This window comes from Lytechinus variegatus, chromosome 4 (genome assembly GCF_018143015.1).
Source record: "Lytechinus variegatus isolate NC3 chromosome 4, Lvar_3.0, whole genome shotgun sequence".
Classification (NCBI taxonomy): Eukaryota; Metazoa; Echinodermata; class Echinoidea; order Temnopleuroida; family Toxopneustidae; genus Lytechinus; species Lytechinus variegatus.
Window position 1 is genome coordinate 27,982,749 of NC_054743.1, and position 18,631 is coordinate 28,001,379.

The following is an 18,631-nucleotide window of genomic DNA, read 5'->3' on the forward strand; positions in this document are numbered from 1 at the left end:
ATGATTTTTGCAGGTTTTTTTGTTCACGCCCTCTTTAAAAAGAGGAACGAAATTACAAATGCGAGCGCGGAGCGCGAGCGGAAAAATTTGAGCTACGTATGGCTGTAAAACATTATTAGAATATAACCTGAATATCGATGAATATTGATAATTTCTATGTTTAATTGTTGTTTAATTGTAATTTTCGGATTTCCCGGAATTTCCTGGAATTTTATCATTTCCCGGAAATTACCTGGAAAACGTCTGGATTTCCCGGAATTCGGGTAATTTCCTTCAAAGTGGAAACACTGAATGTCACAGTCAACGCATAAGGTTGTAATTGCGACATTATGCGTCGCTCCGACATTCCCGACCTTTCGTTTGAGGACGCGCACGCTAATTTACAACGGTAGGTGATTTTGGAAGGGACTTTTTGGGCCAGTCATCATGGTCGTAAAAATCTGTCCTGCAATGCACAATGTTTGACATGAGATTTTTTTTTCGTCTCGCATCTGCGACGGAAACATTCAATATGCGTTTCGTGTGCAAAATTCTTGATGCTACTATGGTATCAGCGATATATCTGATTGAGGACGAATTTCCAAAGCAACATTTGACTCCTCCTAGAGCTCGAGAGGCCGCCCGGGGGGCCACCTCCATTGATTAGTGGATACCAGGAGCGACCACGCATAAAAGGGGACAGAGTGGGCAAATACGTTACGTATAGGCCTATGTAACATTATAAGGCTAAAATATAAATGCTGAAAAGGGGGATATATATCCAATACTTGTAGGGTGTCACAACCCAAATACTTATTAAGAGATGCATTTTCATAATCTGGAAAAGACTTACTTCCATTGTTTAGGGTGCTTTTCGAAACCCCATGGTCGCGCCTGGTATCCACTCATCAATGGAAGTGGTCCCCCCGGAATTTGAATCTAATCCCCATTTCTGGGGAAAGTAAAACATAATGCCCATTACATCGTGTGCTAGAGGCATATCGTTTGTGTAGAAGGCGTAAACAATAGAACAAAAGAAACCCGTAAGCTCAAACGTATTGCATTATGCTGTGTACAGAAATGGTTTCGGCTAGAGAGGTTGATCTGACCCATGAAATCAATTGCCAGTGATCCACCAATAATCCACATTAAATGCAATATCGATTCGATGGACTGTAATGATCTATATCTAAGCCTTCATTCAGTAAGTTTTTCCTCACTCAATATGTACTCGATTTGTTTGAAAAACCACTTTCTTATCCATGTCATAATCTATTTTAGGTCCTGCATTTCGAATATCTCCAGCCATCAGTCGTAATATACATGTATGTATGGTGCGGGTGTCGCGGGAAAGGATTTTGCACACGAAAAGCAGATCTGTAGGGCCTGTAACCCCCCTGTAACACAAAGCTTAGCATTGATTGTAGAGCAGTTTTCTACGTTTGATTCTATTGACTATAATGTACAATCAATCTTAAAAATCAAGTGGATGATTAAGCGTTAACTTTTGTGTTTAGGGGACCGCAATATTAGCGTCGGTGAGGATTGCGAAAGGTCCCAAATCGGTTGTAACAGAACGCCTCTAGAGCTACGCCAATCTAGATTTTGTCCAGATATTGACCAACTAAATCCTGAATACGTAATAAAACGAATACATGTATACCGGGCGTTTCTTTCGAAATAAAAGTGGGAAGTATTTTCATCCACGGATGGTACAGTGATTTTCTATTTTCACATAACGATTTCTGATATTTTTTTTTACATTTAGACTTAAATTCTAATGATCAGTGCGTCTTACCATCAATCGTTGCTTGAGTTTCATTTGTATGTGGGCAGATGACAGGTTGGCATACATTGTTAGTCATGTTCCTCTTGTTCTCGGTGGAGTCTAGGAATATCAATAGTAATATATGAAATACATTTATATTTCCATACCTTAAAAATTCACATTATAGGAATAATGCTGATCAATTCGAATCAATAAATGGTTTCACAAAATGATGCGTAACAAAGGGCATCTGAAGCCCTATCGACCTATGCAAAACAATTCTTACGACTTATGCAAACAATTCAAAAGCTAAGAATGGGGTACGCAACATTCAACTTCATTGGCTAGTGGGAAGAGAGGTTAGTATTTTCATCCACGGAATGTTCAGGGATTTTCTATTTTCACATAACGCATGTATAATAACAAAAAATCCCTCCGTACATATATACTTCAATTCTCATGATCAGTGCGTCTTACCATCAATCGTTTCTTGAGTTTCATTTGTATATGGGCAGATGGCAGGTTGGCAAACATTGTTAGTGATGTTCGTCTTGTTCTCGGTGGAGTCTAGAACATCAACAGTAATAGATGAAATACATTTATATTTCCATACCTTAAAAATTCACATTATAGGATAATGCTGAACAATTCGAATCAATAAATGGTTTCACAAAAATGATGCGTGACAAATGGCATCGGAGGCCATATCGACCTATGTAAAACAATTCTTACGACTTATGCAAAACAATTCAAAAGCTAAGAATGGGGTACGTAACATTCAACTTCATTGGCTAGTGGGAAGAGTGGTATTTTCATCCACGGAATGTTCAGGGATTTTCTATTTTCACATAACGCATGTATAATAACAAAAAATCCTTTCGTACATATATACTTCAATTCTCATGATCAGTGCGTCTTACCATCAATCGTTTCTTGAGTTTCATTTGTATATGGGCAGATGACAGGTTGGCATACATTGTTAGTCATGTTCCTCTTGTTCTCGGTGGAGTCTAGGAACATCAACAGTAATAGATGAAATACATTTATATTTCCATACCTTCAAAATTCACATTAAAGGATAATGCTGAACAATTCGAATCAATGAATGGTTTCACAAAAATGATGCGTGAAAAATGGCATCTGAGGCCCTATCGACCTATGTAAAAACAATTCTTACGACTTATGCAAAACAATTCAAAAGCTAAGAATGGGGTACGCAACATTCAACTTCATTGGCTAGTGGGAAGAGTGGTTAGTATTTTCATCCACGGAGTGTTCAGGGATTTTCTATTTTCACATAACGCATGTCTAATAACAAAAAATCCTTTCGTACAAATATACTCATGATCAGTGCGTCTTACCATCAATCGTTTCTTGAGTTTCATTTGAACATGGGCAGATGACAGGTTGGCATACATTGTTAGTCATGTTCCTCTTGTTCTCGGTTGAGTCTAGGAACATCAACAGTAATAGATGAAATACATTTATATTTCCATACCTTCAAAATTCACATTAAAGGATAATGCTGAACAATGCGAATCAATAAATGGTTTCACAAACTGATGGGTAAAAGGGCATCTGAGGCCCTATCGACTTATGTAAAAACAATTCTTCTGACTTATGCATAACAATTCAAAAGCTAAGAATGGGGTTCGTAACATTCCACTTCATTGGCTATAAACTTCCATGTAACCACGGACCTATGAAAAGATGGACGATTAAGGCCCTATCTCACCAACGGAGACGTCGCCGCGACAGTCTCCAACTTATAAGTCGCTGCAGTCGCGGAGACGTCTCGGAGACAAAAATGGCTTGCGCTCTCACCAAGGAGACGTCTCGATGGAACGTTTGAAATATCATACACCTGACTTGGAGCAGGAGGAGGGATATCAGCACGCGTTCACTCACGTGGTTTCTGAAGTGGGTCAAACAGTGTGAAGAAGTGTCGCGGAGACGTCTCCGCAATTATAATTTTTTTTTGGTCTCCAGTAGTCTCTGAGACGTTTCTGAGACATCGCGGAGACATCGCGGCGACGTCTCAGCAGTCGCGGATATCATTAGTCTCCGAGACGTCGCAGCAACTGATGGAGACTTCTCGGAGACGTCGCGGAGACTAGAAACAGTCTCCAAAAATATTAAACATGTTTAATCTTCTTGCGACTCCTCGGAGACTCTGTAATTTTCATGAGACGTCTCAGAGATGTCGCGGAGACGTCTCTGCAACTAGCAAAATTTGTATTCGCGAACTAGTCGCGAACTAGTTTCAAGCTCAGTGAGATACCCCCTTTAACGCGAGCATTTCTTTGATCCAATGATAGTCACTGTCATCTGGTTATGCGCATCTTAATGAGAACATACAGGTGTTGTATCATTAGCAATTACCATGACTACCAAGGGTATTTGATCACTCAAAGACGGAACAGTTTCCCGGTCTTGATTTTTGTTGGCTGATACCCTATTTTAGCATGTGCCTTTCAGTCAACATGCTTCATATATTGAGCAGTAAATTTGAGAAGTAGTCGATTTTTTTATGATATGAAATATGATATTATTTGATCCGCTAACTACCGCTCACACATACATGTAAGGACCTTAATAACATTGAGAGATACACGATCTCTACATGTTATGTGCCACGTGCATCTGGAATATTATGGAGAAAACTGAATTTGAAATCAATCACAATATTGCCTGTATATCAAAATATGCAGACATTTCCCCAAATAAAACACATGGAACTAAGATTAACAAAGGTAAAAAAAATGCACATCGATTTTCCATTATTTCATTGATTTGTTATATCAACTGCGCGGCATATAATTTGTAAAATATAGATGTCCAATCACGAACTGCTTCAGTCCCTTCTCACGGTGACGATCACATAGGACCAAAGAAGACTAGTATGAATAGAATGTTATTCAGATGACAATTCCAATTTTGCAAGCGAAATATTATCCTGATAGTGAATTCATTATCTAAGCGATGAATGTCCATCTCTTCATAGGTCCATGATGTAACACACCGTTGTTCTGATGAGGTGATTTCCGGAACACCAATGTGTAATTTATTTTAAATATTGGTTGAATTGCACTATAAATTCTAAAGCTCATGAATGGATTGTATTACAAAAAGGCGCCCAACAAGTTTATAAAAGTTTCCATGCCCATCTCTTAACATGTGTACCAGAGTCAATAAAAGGAATATTATATTCTGAAAAGAAATCAATATTTGAATATGTTCTACCCATTTACATACATTTTAATTAGTTACTATCTTGTTTCCAAGCAGTTTATTTGTGCGTGTTCCCTTGTGTTCTCTTCTACTCTTTTATTTTAAACTACAGTGCGTATAAAAAGGCTTACACTTAGAAAAATCCTGTAAAATCATACATTTGCAATATCCTGAAGATTTTTCCACATTCTAACATTAGTACAGATCCATTTAAGAAAATGACGATATAACTGTCGAAAAATATTTCCGCTTGAATGAGCATCACTTACTTTTGAAAAGTTAGTAAAAAATTATCTGCGCAGAACTTTGAAATAGCTAATAAAAGTAGACCTTAATCATGAAGAACACGTGGAATTAAGCTAGTAAAATTGATTTGGAGACATCCTTATGACTCGAATAATGGTGACATCTCATCCCCCCCCCAAAAAAAAAAAACTTTGAGATCGAGCAGGCAGAACATGGCATATTTCTGTGTACAACGTCACGTGAGTAACGTATGATAGTTTCCGTTCCCAGACCCTTTTCATTTGAAACAATATTAATACAATTCAAACAAACTTAATTAACGCATTTAATGTTTAAAGTAACAATGTTCTTGTACTATGAGACTTTGCTTACTGATATTTATAATATAGCTACAGTTTGAGGAAGCAAATATCGAGTGCGGAACTGATTTTGATTTGCAAAAGGTCTGCGTAGGTATACTATACAGTGCGTATCAAAAAAAGTTTACTTTGAAAAAGCCCTGGGGATTAAAAAATATACACCATGTGGGTAATTTTTTCACATATAATCTTGGGTTTGGGTCTCATCTATCCAATGAAAGTAAAAGTTTTGACAGAATGTTACACTTGAGTGAGCACTGTCCATTTTTGGAAAGCTCGCAGAAATCTGTTTGCGCAGAAATGCTCGTTTTCTCACTGTATCAAGGGGAAGGGCAAACTCAAACTCACCCTGCAAAACATTTTTCATACATTTCCCTAGCACTTTTGGTCAATTGAAATAAAACGGATACATTCAAGCCTTTTGTAACAATGTTGCAACCCAAATTGAAATTTCAACACTTAGTAAGCACAGCCTTTACCCTTTTTGTGCCAGCTGCATCTGAGGACATAACTGAATCTGAACAAAAGCTTATATCAGACATTTCCTGCATTTTTTCATTAAGTTTTTATCATTTAAAGAGGGTTTACATTTCATTTATCATTTAATAATTGTTTCTCCACACTTTTCCCAAGCTTGACAATGATTAAAAAAATGAAAGTCAAGCATAAGCTATGTCATGTAAATCACAGCTCAGTGTAAAGCAAATATCGTCACAATGGTGTGTGGGGGAGTGGGGTGGGGCGCAACGCACTCTTCGAAGTGTTTTGGGCAAGGAAACAAGTTAAAAACAGTAGAAGATATCTTGCAATCAAGTTTACTAGTTAAATTTAACATGTTCTTCATGATTAAAGTCTACTTTTATTCGCATAACTATTTCAAAGCTCTGCGCAAATCATTTTTCACTAACTTTTCAAAAGTGAGTGGTGCTCACTCAAGCGGAAATATTTTTCGACAGTTATATCTTCATTTGCTTAAATTGATCTGTACCTATCCTAAAATGTGGAGAAATGTCCAGGATATGACAAATGTACAATTTTACAGGATTTTTTCTAAGTGTAAACTTTTTTTTGATACGCACTGTATACTAGCAGGCTAGCATCGTCTGCTACGTAAACCAAATGAGCGAACATGACCGAACTAACCATTATGCTGGAAACAGCCACTAACCGGTCTTGTACAAGGTCAGTACAAAAATATTGGTTCTGTGACAATTGCTCCGCCGACAATTGCTACGCAAAATGCGACAACTGCTCCGCCAATAACAGTTTCGGACAATGGCTCCGCGGATATTTGTCCTGCCGAAAATTGCTCAGCCGTCAATTTCTCCGACGACATTTGCTCGGCCCATATTTCCTCTGTCGACGATCGCCCCGCCGATATTTGCTCCGTTGATAAGCGCTCCGCCGATATCTGCTCCGTCCACAATTGCTCCGCCAATATTTGCTCCGAAGATATCCCTAACGTGCGTCAAATGCTCCACAGACGTGACCGATGAATTTGGATGTGGAACATTTTTTTTAATTCACTATGGCACCTTTTTTTTCATTAATTATTTCTCAATTTATTTATTTGTAGGTTTATGCAAACTGACAATGGGAAGAGCATTATAATTATCAGTAACATTAACATAACTGCTCCCCACAACAGACCTGTACGCATTTTACATACAATTTGTTAAATTCAAATCAGTAGATTTACATAAACAATAAACGAATTTCGGAATGCAAAAACTATGATAGCTTATAAGTGCCACCCAGATGTTGAGATAATTATCTTGGGAAGTCGACATCTTGCAAGCGAAAAGACCAGATGACGAGATTCCGGATCTCATCATGTCCAATCTTTCAGAATAGATGATCAGATGACAAGATCCCGGATCTCATCATGTCGGTATCTTTTAGACGAGATGACCGGATGACAAGATCCCGGATCTTATACATGTCGACATCTTGTAGAATAGATGATCAGATGACAAGATCTCGGATCTCATCATGTCTACATCCAGTGGAAGAGATGATCAGATGTCATGATCTCGTAACTCATCATGTCTACATCTTTTAGAGGAGATGATCAGATAACATGATCATGGATCGAAGATCTTGTCATCTGATCATCTCTTCTAAAAGAAGTCGACATGATGAGATCCGGGATCTTGTCATCTGATCTTCCCTTCTAAAAGATGTCGACATGATGAGATTCGGGATCTCGTCATCTGATCTTTTCTATCAAGATGTGGACATGATGAGATTCGGGATCTCGTCATCTGATCTTTTCTATCAAGATGTCGACTTCCCAAGATAATTATCTCAACATCTCGGTGGCACTTTTAAGCTTCCATAAAAAAACCCATTGATTCTTATTTCTAACTCAGCTAAACAAACAATATTCATTTTTTCTAATGTAAAGAATGAAAAGTTAGAATTTGGTTTGAATTCAATGCAATTTTAAAAACAAACACAGATATATGTTGTTTAAATTTCATGCAACCCTGGTTATGTATGCATTTTAACTTTTGTAAACACTTCAGAAGTATATATACTGTATTATATATACGTTTCGAAACGTTTTACCGATCCATCGAGTTTTCAAGGAACAGTACATTAAAAATGTCCGAGGCACTCAGAATGTATTTTTAAGACCCTATTACAAAGGAAGTTTCCCCCCACCCCAATGAAATGTGCCCTTTGGCATGTTTGAGAGGAATACTTTTTAATCTACACATATTGGCCCTAAACTTGTTATTTGATATTGTGAAAGGACTGTATTTCCCTCTTTTTAATTCAATTTCCTTTTTCTTCTCTGATGGCCACGTATACAGTATTTCCCGCCCAAATTCGACGAGCCATAGAGAGAACAAATAAGGAAACCGTTGTTGTGGGGGGGGGGGACTTACGGGGTTCCATTTAATTCCAAGCAATTTATCGAGAAAGAAATCTCAACATGCACTCATTTAAGGCCTGGTGTAACAATAATTCGATTTTGTTTCCAGTCTAGTCTAATTTCTTGAATATTTCTTTACACAATAAAAAAGTTTTTGATTTTTTATACAACACTGTGTAATATAATTATTTAGTACAGTTTAAAGAAGTGTTTAAAATTTTAACGAAGTTGTAACTTATTCAATCTTCAATAATAATAATAATACTCAATATTTATAACGCACTTTTCCCAAATGGCCCAAAGCGCTCACAATTTCAATTAACATATAAAAGATACAAACAAAATCAGAATGACACATTAAATGAAGGCAATTGCCTAGAACAAGAGAGTTTTAAGTGACTTCTTAAAAGACTTGATTGTTGGGGATTGTCTTGATTGCAAGAGGGAGCTTGTTCCATTCCATAGAGGATGCAACAGTGAATGTTCTATCTCCAGTCTGTTTTCTTTTTGTTGGATATGTTAATTTTAAGTGGGTCTTCAGAGGATCTAGTTCTTCTACCTGGGACATAAATTTCTAAACAATCAGACAAGTATTTTGGAGCGTGGTTATAGAGTGATTTGTATACAAGGAGTAGTAACTTAAAAATAATATGTTGTCTAATCGGGAGCCAGTGTAAATTATATAACAGGGGTTCAGGAGGTGTGTCAAGGCGGACTTCGAAAATAATACGGGCAGCCCAATTCTGGAGGTGCTGGAGACGATTAATGTGAGACAATGGTATTGAAGACAGAAGACCATTACAAAAATCAAGACGAGAAAGGATAAGGGAGCGTATGGCATGGTTAGCAGTTGACTGATCAATAAACCTACGAATTCTAGTTATGTTCCTCAAATGATATGTGACAATACAACATACAGTAGAAATATGATCATTCACAGTCATATGTTTATCAAAATATACTCCTAGGTTCTTAATTTTTCCGAAGGAGTAAATAAACCAACCATGGTTGTTTCACATGTAGAATACAAATAAACAGGGGTGTATAAATTTTCAAACGACGTGTTTATCTGTGTTTGTTTTTAAAATTGCATTGAATCCAAACAAAATTCTAATTTTTCAGTGTTCAGATTGGATGAAAATGAAATTTGTTTAGTCGGTTTAAAAAACAATGAGTTAATGCATTCAATTTCGTTTTGTATTATTTTATGAATATTCTGATTTGATTTTAACAAATTTTATGAAAAATGCGCACAGGTCCGTTGTGGAGAGCAGTTATATTATGTTACTGCACTGAAAAATATAATGTTACCCATTGTCAGTTTGCATAAAACTACAAATAAATTAATCAATAAAGAAATAATGAAAAAAAGTGTCATAATGAATAAAAAAAAATGTTCCAGATCCAAAGTTCATCGGTCATGTCTGTGAAGCATTGTCGCAGTTTACGGAGCAATGACGGTGGAGCAATAGTTGCATTATGCGGAGCAAATATCGGTGGAGCAGTTGTCGCATCTTTGCGGAGCAAATGTCAGTGGAGCAAAAGTCGCATTCGAGGAGCAAATGTCCGCGGAGCAATTGTCTCATTTTGCGGGACAAATGTCCTTTGAGTTCATGTTGGCAGCTAGAGCAATTGTCAGCGGAGCAAAATTCGGCAGAGCAATCGTCGCGGAGCAATTATCATACAATTGGAGCGTTGTCAGCGGAGCGATTGTACAATCCCCCCCCCCCCCCGGGGGGGGGGGCACTCAGTATATAATGCATAGTGGGTGTGTGCCGCGGACGGGACCCCAATTTTTACACTAAAATTTCCGTTCCAAGGCATAACATTTTTGTCTTATTGAGAAAAAGAACAAAGGAAGCCGCACCAAAGCATAGCATTTTCTTTTTATCGAGAGAAAAAAAGAAAGAAATCCGCTCCAAAGCTTCGCATATTTTCCGTTACGACGTTCCAGCCGTATTGATCTGCTACAATGAGCCGCAATTTTGGTGAAAAGCGGCCGCAGAGCGCTGTCCGACCATCGTATCTGCGCAAGCGCACCCGGCGCCCGTGCCGCCGGGCTAGCTGCATTGTTCCATAGGGATGATTACGCAATCACAGGCAGGCGACCCGTTCCAAGGACCCCCGTTTTCACAAACATTTGTCGTTCCGAAGCCCGTTCCGAGGACCCTCCTTTTTACAGTAAGCCCGCTCCAAGGCGCCCGTTTTTTTGTCTCGCCCGCGGCACATACCCACTACTTTTTTGGTCGAGTGCCCCCCCCCCCCTTCCCGGGTACATCGGAGCAGTTGACGACGGCTTTTGTCGTATTTTGCGTAGCAATTTTCGGGTCACCAAAAAATTAAGTTCCCGCTTCCTACTCGCTTTATTTCTTTTTATTAGATACCAATGTTGTTCATTATTGCAAAAAGTGCTTAGAATGTCCAGTTTTCGTTGGAAAAATCAAGCTTTCAGCTCGCATTATTTGTCTGGTAAGATATGTATTCTCTTCATAAGTCACGCACTACAAATGGTTACTAACTTGATCTTTTCGTTAGGAGCCTCTCAATTATATCCTTTTGCGCAGGCACTGTTATAAGATCGTTGCAAATACTTAAAAAAAAATAACTCATCAGAAATCAAAACAAACGTAAAAGAAAAAAAAATATTGAAATAGAATATTACCATCAGATCGTGTCATACCAAGGTGATCACATCCAATCACTATCATCACAAAGACGAAACGCTGCAGAGCATACATTTTAAGAAGTTTCCTAAATGTCGTGAAGATGAAACGCAGTAGAATAAATTAAATTTGATCGAAAGGTTGCTTCCACTTGGTAGCTGGTTCTTCTCGATAATGGCACCCTAAAAGCAAATATCTCGATATAAGTACAATTATGGAACGCAAAGAGAAAAACCATCCATACCAGCATGGTAGTTTTACATTCCATTTGTGCTATAAATCATAAACCATCAATTTGTCTATTTTTATTATAGCTAATTTAGTAGTATATACAAATCAGTGATACTCGACTCTTTACCTTTATTATGTCTAAATTTCATGAACTAGGTCCATATACTTCGACAGTTATGATGCCATTTAAAAAACTTGGTAAAGATTTCAATATTAATAAAATGTTGGAAATACGACGTATATACAAAGTTTACTAGATAACATATCACCGTGATCATGTAACCTGAAACTTATGCAAAATGATCAGTGATATGCCCTTGTGTTAAAATTTGCTGTACTTTCTAAATTATCGGATTTTGAAGTTAACTTTTTTTCAAAATGGCAATTTTGGATATTTGAATGTCAATAATCTCTAATTAGGAGATCAAGACCATTTCAACTCCTCAAATAGATTTCAGATTTTGATTTATCAACCACAATAACCCCCTCCCATACTTGATGTGTTGAAAAACTTTATATAGCACATTTCATCCAAAATTAATTTCTTCAAAATGGCCGTCTGCGGCCATTTTGGAGTTAAAATAGTGGGTTTCATGCTCAATATGTATTATTTTCCTTTAAAAATTTGTCCATCATTGATATACGTGCAATTGGAGAGATAATTTTGGCCCATTCATATTATCAAAAGACGAAAACAGTAATTACCGATTGAAGGTCGAATGTAGGTCAATTCATAAGAATGAAATTAAGACGTCAATTTATTAACCTTGTTATATCTAGTTACTTCCTCTTTAAGGATATTCATTTCGTATAATGATTAAGAATATTCCAGAATGTCTCATTAAAGCTTTGTTAGGCATGCCTATTTGATGTGGCTGAGTAATTTTTGTGATTTCTGGAATGACAAAGACAAACAATAGACTGCTACACAATAGAGACTCCTAGTGGTAGTGGGAAGGGAAAATATGATTAGCTATCTTGTTTACATTGTCCATTTCACTGAGGTCATTCAAGTGTCTTCTAGAATTTATCTGCTCTAGAAAGAAGGAAAATGTTCTTTTTCATAAAGACAATACAACAATGCAGAATAGCTTCCAGAATAGTGGAAATTTATATATATAAGCTGGCAGTTTCATCATCATATCAGAGTTTCACACCAGACTTTAATTCAGAGCATAGTTCATTTCCACCTGGAATACAACATTTATCTTCTGTGGAATTATATGCACGCCATCAATGAACTGTTTGCAGATACTTTAAGAGAGGAGTTCTCAGCTCTTATCGAGATCATCAACCTGTTTTAAGGAACATTTCTCAACCCATGGATTAATGAAATTGTCTGTTAATCATCATCAACATCGTCTTCACAGACATTTCAACTTGTTACAGAGACTCTCATTATTCCTCGTGTTTCAACATCAATTTCTTCATCGCCAGCATTGTGGACATTAATCTAAGGAACCTTTGCCAGCCAACTTGGATATTTGTGGACTAATTAGAACTGACACTTCAAGAGATGTAAGATTATTATTTTTGTTTTGTTTAGTGTTTTTTAGTGTACGATTGATCTATTTCCTGATATAAAAAAGGGAAATCAAATGTAAAACTAAATTTTCATTGTTATTTGTTGCAGTATCGTAACAACCTCTAAAAATTTGTAAATCAATATTTTTAAAGCATTTTTCTAGGCCAAATGACCGAAAATTATAATTTCAATTGCCTCTCCTGAATTTTCCCCGAGTTCCACCCACCCTCACAAACTGATTTATAACAATAGCTATTTTACTTCTATAAGAAAACCACACGCTTGAGAAATGGACCTTTGCACTACATGGTCACGGAAGTGCACCAGATGAACCGCCGGGTGGCTTACTAATACTTGTCAAATATAAGGAGTTGCGACATTTCAAATTTTAGCTTAATTTCACTAAACAATATGCACATCCTTGTGAGTATGCTAATAAGAGTACTGAGGTAGCCATTTAAAAACGAACACGAACATGTTAAGCATCCAGGTGGGTGTTTCATAAAGCTGTTCGTAAGATAAGAACGACTTTAAGAACGACTGGTGATCCTTTTTTTGGTAAATGGTATACACCATAGGCGATGGCTTAGCGGGTAAGAAAGGATCACCAGTCGTTCTTAAAGTTGCTCTTAACTTACGAACAGCTTTATGAAACGGCCCCCTGGGGAGCGTTTCATGAAAGAACAAGTCGGACGTTTTATCCGACAAGTCCCATTTTATCCGACAATTACTATAGTAACAGTGCCTCTCAGCCAATCAGAATCAAGAAAAGATGTCAGATCTGACAACTTGTCAGACAAAAATGTTGATGAAACGCTCCCCTGAAATTAGGGGAACTGTAATAAAATAAGATTTTGCACATTTCTAAATGCACCTTTCTTTGGGAAAATAAGCCATTACCATGACAACAGGCGAATTTGAACTATGATATTGAATATCTTAATTGGAAGTTTGAAATCGTCAGCATTGAAAAACAAAGGGTAATTTTTTTATGTCATCACTTGAAAAAATGCATAGAGCTATTTCATAAAACCTATACAAGTGTATTTAAGAATCACTGGTCATCGCGCAACGCTTTCGGGTCACATGATCATGATGATCAAGGTCAAAGATTATTCTAGGGGAGTACTTTTGATAAAGAACGTTCTGTGGTCCTGCGTGTATTAACGATACAGCTATATCAAATATACTATAGCAAGTCAACCTATATCTTTTTTTATTTTATTTTGTTTTCCAAGACAGTACAAAAAAATCAATTTGACATTTTCAATGAAAAATATTTTCAAAAAAGCACATCGATGTATGTTTTTAAAATTGTAAAGTATAAAATCAATAAAAGTTAATTTAGCACATTAATCAAGCGTAATCACTGCGGTTGAAGACATACTCTTCTCATGTTTCTGCAATACACAAACTACACACTAAGAAAAAAAGGTTCAAAATCAACACCCTATGGGTTAAAAAATTGAACCGTTAATTTGGGGTTCAAAAATTGAACACTGAGGTTGGGGTTCATTTTTGCACACTGCGGGTTCAAAACTGCACCCCTAGGGGTTCAATTTAAAATTTAGGGGCGTGGTTTTGAACCCGCAGGGTGCAAAAAGGAACCCCAACCGCAGGGTTCAATTTTTTAACCCCAAATCAGGGGTTCAATTTTGAACCCATCGGGTGCTGATTTTGCATCAACCTTTCGGGGTTCAATTTTGAACCTTTATTTCTTAGTGTGTACTAGTATATACCGGTAGTCAAATAAATTGGTTGTCTTTATCTAGATGCTTACTGTAATTTGTATGAAAAATAAGGTGACACATAGGACCTTTTTCTTTTGTTTTTTCTTTCACTATCTAACCCTTTACCTTTTAATTTTTGTTATTTTTCCGTTACCCTTCTTCCTTTATCCCACCTTTTGCCCCCTCTTTTTCCGTTGACTCAACTTCCTTCACCATTCCTGGTATTGCCATTGTTTTCTTCCACATTTATATTATTGTTAATACATTTTTTATTGTATGATTCATGTTCATTTTGATCATCTTCCTTGTCCTATTTGCCTTCATGGATATACACTGTAATGTACACTTTGCAGGTATTTTGAAAGCATTATCTTTTTCTCTTAAGGAGTGACTTTGTTCTAAGTTAAAAAGCAAAGAGTGTCTGAAACACAATTTTGTATTCCACTTTACCCGATCTCATCCATTAATGAATATCGTATTATAATTCAAACGGGTGAAATAAACGTGTAAAAAAGAGAAAGAAGTAGTAGTAGAAGAAGAGAAAAAAGAATGGAAAGAGAAAGAAGAAAAAGAAGCAGAAGAGGAATAAGAAAATAAGCAGTAGAAGCAGAATAAAAAGAGGCAGAAGTAGAAGCAGAAGAAAAGGAGGAGGAGAAAAAGCAGAAGAAATAGAAGAGGCACAAGCAGAACAACAATCAGAAGAATATAAGGTGGAGTAAAAGGGACAGACAGTTGGGGAGTATATGAATCTGAAAATACAGATTGTACAAAATTTCAACTAATATTTTTTCCTTTAAAAAATGCCAGCAAATTTAACTTTTCAATGTAACATCAAGGGCAAGGATATGAAAAAAAATACCATTATATAAAAAAAAACATATATACTTTTCTTGTAAAACACAGGATAATTATATATTTGTTGAAATGATTTATGATTTTATATCAAATAGTTTGTCGAGTGCCTGTGGGAAATGAAGGGGTAAAATGATTTATTGGTTGCCTCAAGCAAAAATGAACAAATAAAAAGAAATGAATAACAATTAAAAAAGAGAGATAGGCAGCCTATTAACGCAAGCATACCAGCATGGCTGTCATCAAAAGTACTTGAATCACTCTCGTAAATTACGAAAGTAGACAAAACTGCATAATTTGTTAATTTCGTCAAGAGAATAGTTTACTCTGCTAGTTCAAACACTGTTAACAGGACGAATCCAACTTTGAATAAAAGGGGAGAAAGGGAGGGGTGTAATGCGTAATTCCATTTGATCTCAACAAAACATGTAAAATATAATTAAAAAGGTTAGACATATATTATTAATTTTCAAACTTGCTGTATCTGTATGACTGTGGCAGATCCTGGAATCTGAACAGGGGATGGTGAAGGAGTCAGGGAGGTGAGAGGACACGGTAGAGGGTCGGGGTATCATAGTGGGTCGACTTCTACCCCCACCTGAGTCCGTCACTGATTTATATAGAATTGTAAGAATATCGCCGTCTTATTAAGGCGACCGCACACCTTACGATTCGTCTGCGACCCGATTTCAGAATAGAATGTAGAAAATACAGAAAGATCTTAAATTCTGCAGATGTCAACGGGTCATCAGCAGCACACCAGGGATCACAGGTGTTTCTGCCATTTGAATGCTGTACACCTCCCCCTGGCTGGCCAGTGCTATGCTGGAATACCCTGGACAGCACCCCCATTGACACCTAAGTAATCTTGTCCAGAAAGCACTACGATGCCTTCTGAACCCAAGCCGAGCCCGTCTCGGCTGCCCCACACATTCTCCTCACCCACTTCTCCCCTTCCTTACCACTGAACCCCATTGCTAGAATCCACCTCCTTGCAGAGACACCCGTAAACCCCCTGCACCCAACCTCGACTGTATGTACCTCTGCTCCCCATCCATTCTGCTCGCACTCCTGCTTCAGACTAGCATACTTATCCATTTTCCTCTCCCTCGCCTCCTCTATCCTCGTCTCCCACGGCACCGTCAACTCAACCATCACAATCTTACGTGCCGACCTAGCCACAAGAACCATATCTGGCCGCAGGGCTGTGACCACCACCTCTTCCGGCTAATATCGAGACCTGGAATATCTTACTGTGCATGCTGTGTAATGTTCTAAATCATCGTACGAATATCTATGATCACATCTGTGACTATGCTATCATCCTTATTAGAATAAAAGCGAATTTAAAATCTAGTCATAATGACGTCATAGCAGTCGTATGAGTGGCTACGATTTCAAACTATTTTGGTGTTTACTAAAAAAAAAACAAAAGGCTTACAATCTTTCAAAATGGTTATACGAGTATTATTTCAATTAATTTTAACCTGAAATAAAATATGTTCCATTTTCAGAAAATGAGCAAAATGCAAATTGTTCCAAAATCGGATCGCGAACAGTCGCAAGGTGTGCGGTGGCCTTTATGCATTCATTATTTCATGAACCAAGTTTAATTCTGATTTATCCACTAAGCCATGGCGATTATATGACTGATCATCTTCTGACCCCATATCACATCAGGATGCCTTCAATCTCGACTGCACTCAATTTTGAATTTGAACCATTAAACTTTATACTTGTTACACCAAAATGATCAGATCATCTTCACTCCAACAGCAGCATAAACCCATTTTTCATTCAGTTCATTTTTCACAATACACTGGGAGTCAATGAGACTCCAACATTTATGCAAGCGCTTTTTGAGCTGTTTTTCAAACTTTTATCCAAATTATAATCATTACTACTCTTATAATAATAACAACGATAATAATAATATTATCATCATTATTATTATTATCGTAATTTTTATTGCTATCATCATTATATCTAGACCAGATTAGAAATGAGAGGTCCAGACACCCAATAAATCCTCTTCTTTTTGGTGAAAACGGTGTTTACCTCCGGGTTCACATAAAATCAACACCGTTAGCAGCTAGCCATGTATCCATAGCGGGGACGGGGTCCCCTCTAAATTTGTTTTTCTTGTTTTGTTTTTTTTTTTGCTTGTCAATTTAGTTTCCTACGTTCCTCCCCTAAAATTTTTGGTTGATAACTTTTTTTTTTGCTTGTCAAAATTTTTTTAGTTGTCCCCCCTAAAATTGTTGGCTTCCGCCGCCAATGCATGTATCTACTTGCCTAAAGACAAAAGGTGACCACTTTCAGCAAATACCTTGAAAGCCGATAATGGATATGAAAATATGTCAGTCGCCAATCATTAAAGACCAGCTTTTGTATTAGCCTTGGGTTGTTACTATAGATAAAATTTACTTATTCTTATTCAGCATGAAAAAAAAATTTCAATATCATTTTACGCAATACATGAACTGATGAAACAGAACAAGGAAAAAGAAATCAACCTTTTTAAAGTTATATATTTCATATTGCTATATAGGCATCTCATGCATTCTTTGTGACTTTGAAGAAAAAAAAATTGTTACTCAACTCAACTAAAAAAAACTACATTCAAATAAAATGCACATTACGTTAATATTAAAAGAAAACTAGACAACAGAAGAGGATATTTTGGTCGAACCTAATGCACAAGTATACACAGGTTTACACAGAAAATAATCTAATCAAAATTTGAAAAGTATATATGTATAATGATTATTTGTTGTTTCTGTCCTGCTTTCATGCCAGTCTTCAATTTATACTGGGCAACAACCGGAGGTTCTTAACCCTAAAAGACCCGATAAATTCTTCAACCGCGCCGCTCGGTAACTTTTTACTTTCAAATCTCCCACAACTTTTTAGACCAAATTTGCAATGCCCAGGTGCGCGGTTACGAAATTACGCAACATTGTGTAATTGCATGTCAGACCAAAAACTGCTTAAAAAACCTGAATTCGTGTACAAATCCAATGCAAATTGTATATTTGGCCAAAATTCATAAATGTATCATTATTTCTACTTTTAATGATTAAACTTACTTAATTTTGTCTTGTTTATGATCAGAATTAAGTCTGCAACAATTTCCATCGAAAAAACAATAAAATACATTGCGAAA

General features: G+C 36.9%; 1 protein-coding gene across 1 annotated transcript; it reads right to left on the bottom strand.

Moving 5' to 3' along the window:
- Positions 1-1,763: 1,763 nt before the first annotated feature.
- LOC121412922 lies at positions 1,764-11,300 on the bottom strand. Its single transcript, XM_041605684.1, has 4 exons — positions 11,127-11,300; positions 3,109-3,198; positions 2,225-2,314; positions 1,764-1,867 (listed from the first exon to the last, which is right to left on the bottom strand). The coding sequence occupies exons 1-4, from the start codon at positions 11,200-11,202 to the stop codon at positions 1,764-1,766; spliced, it is 360 nt and encodes a 119-aa protein (XP_041461618.1). The 5' UTR covers positions 11,203-11,300.
- Between the last annotated feature and the right edge of the window lie 7,331 nt (positions 11,301-18,631).

Excerpts from the sequence above, each read along its gene's own strand:
- LOC121412922 (XM_041605684.1), bottom strand. The coding sequence starts at position 11,202 with ATGTATGCTCTGCAGCGTTTCGTCTTTGTGATGATAGTGATTGGATGT. Across the intron at positions 2,315-3,108 it reads AACTCAAGAAACGATTGATG|ACTCCACCGAGAACAAGACG; the intron begins GTAAGACGCACT and ends TTGATGTTCTAG. Across the intron at positions 1,868-2,224 it reads AACTCAAGAAACGATTGATG|ACTCCACCGAGAACAAGAGG; the intron begins GTAAGACGCACT and ends TGATATTCCTAG.